The sequence below is a fragment of the Xenopus laevis genome, chromosome 3L, assembly GCF_017654675.1.
Source record: "Xenopus laevis strain J_2021 chromosome 3L, Xenopus_laevis_v10.1, whole genome shotgun sequence".
In the NCBI taxonomy this organism is placed as follows: domain Eukaryota; kingdom Metazoa; phylum Chordata; class Amphibia; order Anura; family Pipidae; genus Xenopus; species Xenopus laevis.
Genome location: NC_054375.1, coordinates 95,177,517 through 95,189,065, shown reverse-complemented (window position 1 = coordinate 95,189,065; position 11,549 = coordinate 95,177,517). Strand labels below are relative to the sequence as shown.

Genomic DNA, 11,549 nt, shown 5'->3' with positions numbered 1-11,549 from the left:
TGAATTTTTAAAGTACATGATAGATTTCGATATTCAAATTTTTTTCAAATTGAATTTGGACTATTCCCTAGTCGAAGTACACAAAAAATAGCTCGTAATTCGAATTTTTTTCATTCGAAAAATTCACCTCAACCTTTGATAAATGTGCCCCTAAGTGTCAGAAGAACTGTGCAGCACCAACATACCTTTGAAAATTGGAGTGCATGGGTAATAAAGAAAGTTTGTGCGGCGTTATCAGCAGTCTGGGTGTCATGCAATGTACATTTATTACCAGGGACTGATTCAGACACAAGTGCACAAATTAAGGTTTAATTTAGTTGGCACATTGAATTTCATGGGTAATTATTAGACTTTCAAGAGACAGCAGTGCAACTGAGAATATCAATGAGTCTTACTAACTGTGCAGGTATTAGAAACACTATTATCGCTAGTATCCAGCAGAAAGCTGTTGTCCTTAGCACAACATATTCATTCATTTTTGTGACATTTTTATGCAGTTGATCTTTTAGTACATCACCCATGTCTGTGAATCATAACCCTTTGCAGTAATATAAAGTATCCTAATTTTAATGAGCTTTATCTTTAATAACATGAATATCAAAAAATGTCTATGAGTTGTATGTACGTATGTGTTTAACATGTATCCTATATCTTTGTTTAGTAATAAGTAAAATGGATTAGAACAAAATATGAGATACACAATTCAGATATGTGTACTTAGATTGATCTTTCTGCTGTGAAGTATGTTGTTAATATTTGGCAATGGCATGTTCCAGTTTGCTGGCAATAGGGATGGGGTATAACTAGATTAGTTCCTGGAATTCTGGCAGAAATTCTGTTCAGAGCTACAGAGAAAAGCTACTCCTTCCAGGCATCTATTGGGTAAACACACCAGCAGAGTTGTATTTTGAGAAGAGAGAAGCAATCTTATCATATCTAGGTTCTCAGATGGTATAACTATTAATGTCAGTGCAAATCTGGTATTAATACTTAATTCCCCATAAAGCTCTACAACTGCATCTGATGCAAAACTTTATAAAACAGGTAGGTAGAATAATAAGTGATTCAAGGACATTAGGAATACTGTACCCTTCATCTAACGTTTAGAAGGATTGGTTCACAGTACTTTACACTGAGTTCAAGTTGAAAAGTGAAGTTGAAAAGTGTAATGGAAGGACAACTGCAATCTAATTGGGGTGTGCCGAAACATTTTGAAATGAACACAATTCACCCATGCCCTTTTGCATATTGAAAACTAGATGTTCAGAGCCCAGATTCTGCTGTTTATTTTATTGATTAGTCTGCTACATCCACGATCAGGGGAGCAACGTATTCTGAGTGCCGAATACCAAAAGAGAAGTTTGGAGCCTGAGCCTTTGACATGACCACCTATGGGATGACAAAAAAAAGAAAATTAATACAAACCTTGCCCAACACCATGGGGCGCATTTACTATTGACCGTTGAAGTAAAATCATTCGAATATCGAAGTCGAAGGATTTACCGATATTTGTTCGTTCGAACTATCGTAGGAAAAATCGTTCGATCGAACGATTTGAAGGATTTTAATCCATCGATCGAACGATTTTCCTTCAATCAGAAATTTGTTAGAAAGCCTATGCTAACATTGATGCTCGGTAGGTTTTAGGTGGCGAAGTAGTTGGTCGAAGTTTTTTTTAAAGAGACAATACTTCGACTATCGAATAGTCGAACGATTTTTAGTTCGAATCGTTCGATTCGAAGTAACCAATTCGATGGTGGAAGTAGCCAAAAAAAAACCAACCAACCTTTTCGTACCACATACAACAATAGTATGTTAATGCAGACAACATTTGACATTTCTATTTCAAATCGTAATTGTGGGGGCACATTTACTTAGCTCGAGTGAAGTAATAGAATAAAAAATTCGAAGTATATGTGCCCCCACAATTACGATTTGAAATAGAAATGTCAAATGTTGTCTGCATTAACATACTATTGTTGTATGTGGTACGAAAAGGTTGGAATAATGGCCATAATTTATCAAAAGGGATTATTTAAATTCCTGGATTAGTTGCTTGACAACAACTCCCTGTACCAAACTTTAAGTCCAAACAAAGGCAGAAGGCTGCAGACCAAAGATACATGATGCAATGTTCACATTTCATAAACTACAGCTATGGGACCTGTTATCCAGAATGCTCTGGACCTAGGGTTTATCGGGTAAGGGATCTTTCTGTAATTTTGATCTCCATACCTTAAATCTAATAAAAATAATTTAAACATTAATTAAACCCAATTGGATTGTTTTGCCTCCAATAAGCATTAATTATATCTTAGGTACTGTTGTGGATGCAACGTTTCGGGGCGTAACCCCTTTGTCAAGCGTGATGCTTGACAGAGGGGTTACGCCACGAAACATGGCATCCACAATAAACGAGCAAGGATTCTCCCTGCTAGAAATACCCACGTTGTGCGGGTGATTCTTTACCCCTTCACATTGAATCCGAGGTTGCCAACAGCATTTTCACTGAGCACCGGGGATTCGTCAAGGACAGGACGGCCAGGGTGTGCGAGGGTAATTGCCCCTTTTTTCCAGTAGTATAATATATCACACATAGTGATTGAGTAAACTGTAGTTATCTATATACTCTAAGTATATTGCATTTCCCCAATACAGTTAATGAACAGATATATGAACACAGCAGCTATACCCTGTGCACAACTTTTAAGCTTAATGTTAAATGACCATAGTTAAAATAGAAATTCCAGTTCTTATTTTGAGTTGTCTTTCTTTGCATCAGCATCAAGCCTCATGTCATGTTCTAGTCCTTTTGTGTGGGTTTATTATTTATACAGGTATGGGATCCATTATCTGGAAAACTATTATCCAGAAAGCTCCAAATTAGGCCATCTCCCATAGATTCCATTATAAAATAACATGATTTCCCTTTTCTCTGTAATAATAAAACAGTAAGTAGTACAGGTTTCATACCTGTACTACTTACATGTTACTTTTCTCTCTCTCTACCATATAAAAATCTTATGATGTTAAGGGAATCACCCTCTCATGCTCAGTTTTTTTTTTTATCTTACCTTTTCTGGGCTGTAGGCTCCTGGGCCTGGTTTTATTGTGGTATCACCAGGCAAAACATTTCGGGCAGTCATACTGTATTGGGGAGGTTTGTGTTTATATGTACCAGGATCTATAACACGATATGTCCCAGGACCAGGTGTCTAAAAAGGGCAGAGGCACTCATTTAGATTTGGAGATAAATATCCACAAATAAATTAAATTATGAGCAGAGATATAAATAAAAGGGAAGAGTAATACTTACTTTCTGCAGGTCTTCATGGAAGCTACCAATTTTGCTCCGTCCAGTCATAGAGTAGTTTGGAGCAGAGGATCGGTTCACTATCCTTGGCCCAATCACAGAGGGGAGCATATATGCTGCTGGACCTGGGGAAATATAGTGTATAAAAGATAAAAGATGCTCCACTCTGTACTACCTACATTTAGGGGGTTATTTACTAAAACTCAAATGTATCTCATACTTTTATTAAACCAAGCTCCTATCCACGATTTTATCTTTTTTATCAATAAAATACCTCAAAAAAGTTGGGTTGGAAAAAAACTTGATAAAAATCGAGCGAAAACCCGAATCGTACGGTTTCTTTTTCGGATTTGACCCCCTTCAATCCTTGGGGTCTTTTCATTTAGTTGCTACCATAAAGAGTTCATACAACAAATGCACAGCAGACCTGTAAGGCTGGGATAAGTGATACTGTATAACCAAAGATTAGTTTTAAAAGATCATCAAATGATCATCTATTCTGCTTGTCTAATGCTTATTCTGTTCTATCAAAGTTAGTTTGGTCTGTTAAAGCTAAAAGCAGGAAGTGTAGTATGGACTGTGGTGACTTCATATGAAATCATAAGTACATTTGAGACTAGAGCATAGTTGCCATTTTTCAGATCCACATTTTTGCTACCAGAAACATTAGCTGTGTACAGTACAAAATATTTTTTTACCTGGTGTCTGGTCATTGCCGAATGTCTTTGTTCTTTCACCAAGTGAGTATGTTGGAGCTGAGCGGTATGCAGATTTCCCAGCACGCTCTGGAGAATAACTACCTGCAGAAGAATAAAACATTTAGCCTCTATCCTTGGACGAGAGACATAACATCATAAATCCAGGCTGTCTTTGATCAGTATTACTTTTCAATTACTGCTCTTCCTTTGATCATGACTTATTAATGTATTTATTAACTGTGGTACTTAGTGCTATATTCTTTGTTTTCATGCCATCCGACATGCGCAGAAGATTCCAGGCCATCAAAAATCACTATCATTTATATAGCGCCAGCAAGTTATGCAGGGCTTTACATTAATTTAAAACAGGGGTCTTATAATAATTTAACTAACAAGGGTTACAGACTAAAAATAGGATCAGACAGCCCTACTTGCAAGAGCTTACAATCTAAAGGCATGAAATGTAAAAGTGCCTTTAACTCTGAATGGCTACATTATGAATTGTGAAATGTGATCAGTGGGCTTTCTGTTTTTGGACATGGACTGATACATTAATCCTTAATATATTTGTCACCTGTGCAGAACTGATAAGGATTTGTATAATAAAATGACACAGGAGTCAAAGTATTTGGGTAAGAAATGCACTTGATAATGTTCAAAAACATGCAAGAGGTTGGGTATATGCCTCTCTAACTGACTGAAAATAATTATTAAGTGGTAAAAAGACAAGTGCAGTAAGACTTCAAACTGTGTATATAGTTCTCTTACCTGGCCCTGGGGTCCTAAAGGAGGAGATGTCCCTTGGTCTTCCATAGATGGAATAAGCAGGGGTTCCATCCTTCCCCTTTACAGTGATATTAGATGGCACCAAATATCCTGGTCCTGGTGAACAGTCATCAACTAACTTGAAACGGCGGTTCCCCATGCTATAAGCCGGAGCACGATGTCGACTGGGATCATGACTGACAAAACCTATAAAAACAGATTAAAACACTTGCAAAGTCATATGCCTATGTGCGTACAATGAATATCCTATGATTCCTTAAATAAAGGATACTAGTATAAGTCGGGTCACTAGCAAAGGGCGCAGTCGGAATTACCGGAGCCCAGTGAATTTCAGCATATTAGCAAAAATTCACCTGGCATTTGAAAATTTCAAATAGTTCAATTAAAGCGAAATGTTTTTTTTATTAAAGTCTACATATATATAAAATACTTATGTGTTTCATGCTGAAACACACTTAATCATAAGTGAATTTCAGGCCTTGATGGGCCCTGAGAGAAATGGTTTTTTTTGTCCCCCCAGATTTTTGGTTTTATGTGTCCCTAAATTCATAAAACTAGTAATCCACTTAACATTATAGAGAACATCAATTGCATTACAGCCACTAATAAAATCCTATGTTGTATGAAAGTCTTCAGGGTATTGTGACTATATATAACGGTGAAATGCTTTTATTATGAAAAAATTATTTTTCTTACACCAGACCTTATGCTCCACAGTACACAGTCCACTGAAGGGCACTGACTTAGGCCTCTAACAGTAAACTTGTTTGTCTCCACACCATCCTACCTTTAACATGATATGAAAACTGACAACTACATACTACATAAGAAATACAGGTTCAGATCATTTTCCAGTATTATATTGGGAACCATAATCTCTTAATTGTGCCCTTATTTTACATTTTTAGCATTTAATTTTAGCCTGGCCCAAAAAGAAAATTAAAAATAAGTATGTGCTCTTGTTATAAATCCATAACTCAAGCCGTGCACTCACCTGTATTTCCTGGTAGTGAATATTTGGGTCCTGGGCTGCTGTAGAAAGCTGCAATGGGACCCCGTGGTCTATGGGGTCTCCAGGTTCCAACCCATAAGTCAGTGCCCATGATAAGCTACTGCTGAAAAGTCAGAGCAAGATATTACCAAATATTATTGAACCTATTTTGTGCTGCTGTAGGAAAATTATTCTGCATTCACATTTCTTAAATACTCACTTGATCTAGTGCTTCTTAAATGTCAAGGGCCAGGGCATATATATAAGTAGCTGTGTGTCTGCACTTCAACTTGGATAAATTGGGTACAGGATCGAAAATTTAGTGTACATTGGCACTCCGTATCTTGAAAAAAGTTGTTTATTGTCAATCACTATTTATTCCAATGTTTCGTCCTTATTGGGACCTTTATCAGGCATCAAAGATCCCACTAGGAACCAAAAGGTTGGAATGCACAGTGATTGAGAATAAACATATATTCTTTTCACGATGCAGGTCATTCTACTAATATATATATATATACTGTATGTGTGAGTTTGTGTTTGTGTGTGTGTGTGTGTGTGTATGTATCGCTCTATATATAATTACAGAATGTGTAAACCCTGACAAGCAAAAGCCAGTGCATAGGCCAAACTCCAATTTTAGTAGATACACTGCATGCTTGGTAACCATATATTGTTGTAGTTGCTAAAACAAAATTCAAACAACAAGACTCCTGTCAGCACAGCCCCATATACATAGCAACACCATCCCAACACAACTCACAGGGCAGAACTGGCCATAAGCACAGGATAACCATGTGCGGTCACAGAACTTCATTGTGAATGAAATAGTACAAAGATACTATTTCAGCAACACAGGAGAGACTTTTCTCCCCTTCTTGGAACTTAGAATGTGCTTTTCTATTATACAATATAGCGGGAAAAAAGATAATATGTTGCACAATTTACCAATTTAGATTTACCTGTGATATTGTCAAGAGGCTACTAATGTGTCCTTTGAATGGGGTCCTAGTAAAAAACTTATTTCAGATGACAACCCTGTTCCTTCCTGACTCCGGACTAGTCCCTGGATCAACTTGTACTACGAGCTATCTTTCATAACCCTGTATTCCCTCCTAAATACAGATTAAGGAATGCTGGAGGTTTTTGCAGTATAACACCACCAGGAGGAGTGCTTATCCCAGCTCTCAATTAGCCCTACTGGTTTTTTTTAATGAGGTGCATATTCTTAATGTGAGCTTATATAGCCAACCAAAAATTCTGTTTGTCCTGTATAATAGGACTCCATCTCTCTATGTAGACTAGAGAGAATATCAAAGAAAATAAAAGTATGTAAGAGAAGTAGTTGCCATTAGTTGACCATTATGTAAATGTTGTTTACACAACAAAATTTGATGTGGGTGTAATCACTGAATGTCAAACAATTAGAACTGCAACTGCATCAACATTCATTTAAATGGGCTGTAAATGCCCTTAGACTGTGCCACTGGCAGCATTATAGCAGTGTGCTACTGTGAAAAAGCAGTTTGAAAATAAGAGCAATAATAAAAACTACTGTGTTATGGAACCCTGCTCCATGTAAAGTACATACATGGCATGTTTGGCCGGTGCACTGCAGCATTAGATTAGTAAATATGCTGTCATGTAAATACCCTGCTTTGGTCAGAAAAGGCACTGACAATTTAACATATAACAATGAGGTATGTAAAGGATCATCACAATGGCTTGGAGTACCTTCTTTATGTTCAGCAGCACATGCAAATTACCAAACATGGCAGTTTATGGCTGTGCTGATTACAATGCCTCTATAGGCACATTCATCAACTGAGGCAAATACAGAGGCTGTGCTCATTGCAGTGCCTGTATTATTAGCCAGATACATTTACAGGTATGAGACCTATTATCTAGAATGCTTGGGACCTGGGGTTTTCCACAGGGATCTGCATACCTTAAGTCTGCTAAAAAAAATCATTTAAACATTAAATAATCCCAGTCTGCTGGTATTGCCTTCAATAAGGATTAATTGTATCAACCAGATCAACTACAAGGTACTGTTTTATCATTACATTTGATCAAAAGGGACTCTATGGGACACTGACTTCCTGTACATCAGAGCTTTCTGGATAGGGGAGCCCACTAAAATTCTGCCAGATCTAGTGCAACAGTATAATGGGCTGCTGCTTGCTCCTCCAATACAACTGCCTGCACTGTAGCCATGGAGATGAATCTCAGCTGCCGAGTACTTTCTTTGGCAGTGTGTACTGCAGCTAGCTAGTCCCTATCTATACCCCAGTCATGTATTTAGATAAGGGATCTGAGCTACACTTTTCTTACAACAGAACAGGACTTCCGACTTCTCACAACCAAGTGAGAGCTCCCAGTAGAGGGGCAAGACACACAAACTAACTACAAAAATCGGTTATCCCTCTCACTTTTGAAATGACAGATAAACCTGTAAAAACCAAACACATACTCAGCACATTTGTCTAGAGAGTTAGAAGTATTTCTGACCTCTGTAAGTGTAAGCCGACGGCACTCCTAATTCCTTGAAAGTGACTGCCACTCTGCCGGCTGAAAGCCCGTGCCACTGATTTACTCAGCAGCCTTGTTTGGCGTTCCCTAGCAACCTGCCGCTCAGTAACAGCTGCCTTAGCAACAGCATGGCTTGCTGCCCAGAGGCATGGAGCACAGGGGTTGCAGATAGCAGATCTGGGTTTCTGTGGTAAATGGATGTCTTGCTTTTATTAAATTCCCAGGTGTCGCACTACTTAGTAAAAGCATATTCTTTTTTTTTACTAAAAGTTTGACATAAAGACACTGTTTGGCGAACTGAATGATAAAATAAACACTGAAAGGTGAATTTTAAGCACAAGTGTGCGTTGGTTTTGTAAGTGCTAACCTTATAGGTAAAATAAGTTATTTATAAACAGAAATCTATTGGTCTTATAGGATAGAGCAGTGATCCCCAACCAGTAGCTCGCGAGCAACATGTTGCTCTCCAACCCCTTGGATGTTGCTCCCAGGGGCCTCAAAGCAGGTGCTTATTTTTGAATTCCAGGCTTGGAGGTGAGTTTTATTGCATTAAAACCAGGTGCACTGCCAAACAGAGCCTCAATGTAGGTTGACAATCCACATAGGGGCTACTAAATGACCAATCACAGCCCTTATTTGGTACTCCAGAAACATTTTTCATGCTTGTGTTGCTCCCCAACTCCTTTTACTTCTGAATGTTGCTCACGGGTTGTAAAGGTTGGGGATCCCTGGGATAGAGGCTATACACAGACACAAGTGAAACTAGTGAATTTTGTGGATTTAGGTTATTAATTCATTTTTAGAATGTCTGATCTTGGTACCTAATGGCATGGGAGATTAGATAATGTTTAAGTGGAAATTTTAAGGTGATTTGCAGAAAGGTTATAAACACTGCCGGCTTTAGAAAAGCTGTGCTGTTTCTTTGGAGTAACAATACATATTTAACTATTTTTGGATTTGGGAGACTATGAAGTTGTCCCACATGAAATGTAGTAAATGTACTGATTTTCCAATGGTGGAAACAACAGCCATGATGGTGGTACATACTTTGGTAAACTTGTACATAAATTTAATCAGACTGTCCATTAAACCCTAGTGATAAGATGCTGTAAAATTAATGTGATTTTCAAAGATTTTATTAAATCTGCTAATTTTAGGAAAGCTATGCAATTCACTAGGTTTAAAGTATAAACACTTAGGGGCCGATTCACTAAGAGTGAATATCGAGGGTTAATTAACCCTCGATATTCGACTAGGAACTAAAATCCTTCGACTTCGAATATCGAGATAGTACGATCGAACGATTAAATCCTTCGAATAGAATGATTCGAAGGATTTAAATCCAACGATCGAAGGAATATCCTTCGATCAAAAAAAGTTAGCCACGGCTATGGGGACCTTCCCCATAGGCTAACATTGACTTCGGTAGCTTTTAGATGGCGAACTAGGGGGTCGAAGTTTTTTTTAAAGAGACAGTACTTCGACTATCGAATAGTCGAACGATTTTTACTTCGACTCCTTCGATTCGAAGTCGTAGTCGAAGGTCGAAGTAGCCCATTCGATGGTCGAAGTGACCCAAAAAAAACTTCGAAATTCGAAGTTTTTTAACTTTGAATCCTTCACTCGAAGTTAGTGAATTGGCCCCTTATGTTCATATTGGATTTGGGAACTGTACTTTCCGCAATTATATGGTTTCCTGGGGTGAACTTAAATTTTTGTGGCTTCACTCCACACTATGGGGCAAATTCACTAAGCGCCGAAGCGCCGAACGCTAGCGTTACTTCGCTAGCGTTTGTCATTTTCGTTACTGCGCAAATTCACTAACGAACGCTGGCGTAGTTTCGCTAGTGTTACTTTGCACCCTTACGCCTGGCAAAGTTTCGATAGCGACATAACTACGCAAATTCACTAACGAGCGCAGTGTACTGAACGCTACCTTTTACGCTAGACTTCCTTCGCCACCTCAGACCTGGCGAAGCGCAATAGAGTAGATAGGGATTGTTTCAAAAAAAGTCAAAAAATTTTCTAAGTCCCAAAAAACGCTGGCGTGTTTTCTACATTATGGGTGATAGGCTGAAAAAGATCGAAAATTTTTTTGGGGCTCCCCTCCTTCCCCCCTACATCTCCTGACTCATGGCAACTTACCTAGACAGTGGGCACATGTGTAGGGCAAAATAAAAATTTTATTTGATGATTTGAAGGTTTTCTAGCCATTTGTAGTGCTGATACGTATTCCTCCATTGAAATTTGAATTTCGCGCCGTATGCAAATTAGCCTTCGCTAGCGTAACTTCGCTTTACTTAGCGAATCAACGCTAGCGCAACTTCGCAACCTTACGCTACCCCTGAGCGCAACTTCGGATTTTAGTGAATTTGCGAAGCACTGGCGAAACTACGCCTGGCGAAGTGTGGCGAAGTGCGGCGAAGTTACGCCTGGCGCAACTACGAATCTTAGTGAATTTGCCCCAAAATGTGCTGATCATACAGTAGCTGAAACAAGAGTTCTTTCACACTGTTTTCATTTTAGGCTCTCTACATGCCACCTACTTTGGCAAATCTATGCACATTGTTCATCAAAAATTAACATTTTTTTTAATAATTTATCAAAATCACTAAACTTGAGGAAAGCAATGGAGCTAGGAAGTTTGAAGTATAACCATTAACCGTTTTCAAAACTATATAATTTTCTTTGGTAAACCTGTAAATGGAGTTTGTGTCTTAAATATGCAGATTTTTGGAGTATTCTGGGAATTAGATACTGCTGGGAGTTTTCTTCTATGGTTAAAGGGGACAGCTTTTTCCATAACTATGTGCACAAAATGTTTTGGGGGTATATTTAGCAAAATGTGAGATAAGAGCTCACCACAGAAAATTCACTCACTTTCTATTCATTCCTATTGGATTTTTAGAATTATATTTATCATATGGTGAACTCTAACTTTTTACCATTAATAAATATGATTCTAAAAATCCCATATAAATTAATTTAAAGTGAGTTAAATTTTCTGTGGTGAGCTCTACTCTCACACATTGTCCCTAAATGTCCTAAATATATTGATATGGGTGAGTGCTGAGGTTTTTTTTTTGTTTTTCTCTCTCTCTCTCTGCTTTATTTTACACATTTTACACATTTTTTTTCCAGCACAAACAGTTACAAAGCCTTCTTGGTTTGGTGTCCCTTTAACCTTTTATCTGTTTACCTGTACAGTGCCTGAGTAAATGTTTGCTTG

General features: G+C 38.0%; 1 protein-coding gene across 1 annotated transcript; it reads right to left on the bottom strand.

Moving 5' to 3' along the window:
• Window positions 1-295: 295 nt before the first annotated feature.
• odf3.L (outer dense fiber of sperm tails 3 L homeolog) lies at window positions 296-8,345 on the bottom strand (the record flags this gene model as incomplete). The annotated part of the gene is given in 7 exon segments (NM_001085901.1): window positions 296-1,389; window positions 3,075-3,215; window positions 3,317-3,438; window positions 4,012-4,113; window positions 4,780-4,983; window positions 5,792-5,933; window positions 8,300-8,345. Coding segments are annotated over 6 exon segments (771 nt in total).
• Between the last annotated feature and the right edge of the window lie 3,204 nt (window positions 8,346-11,549).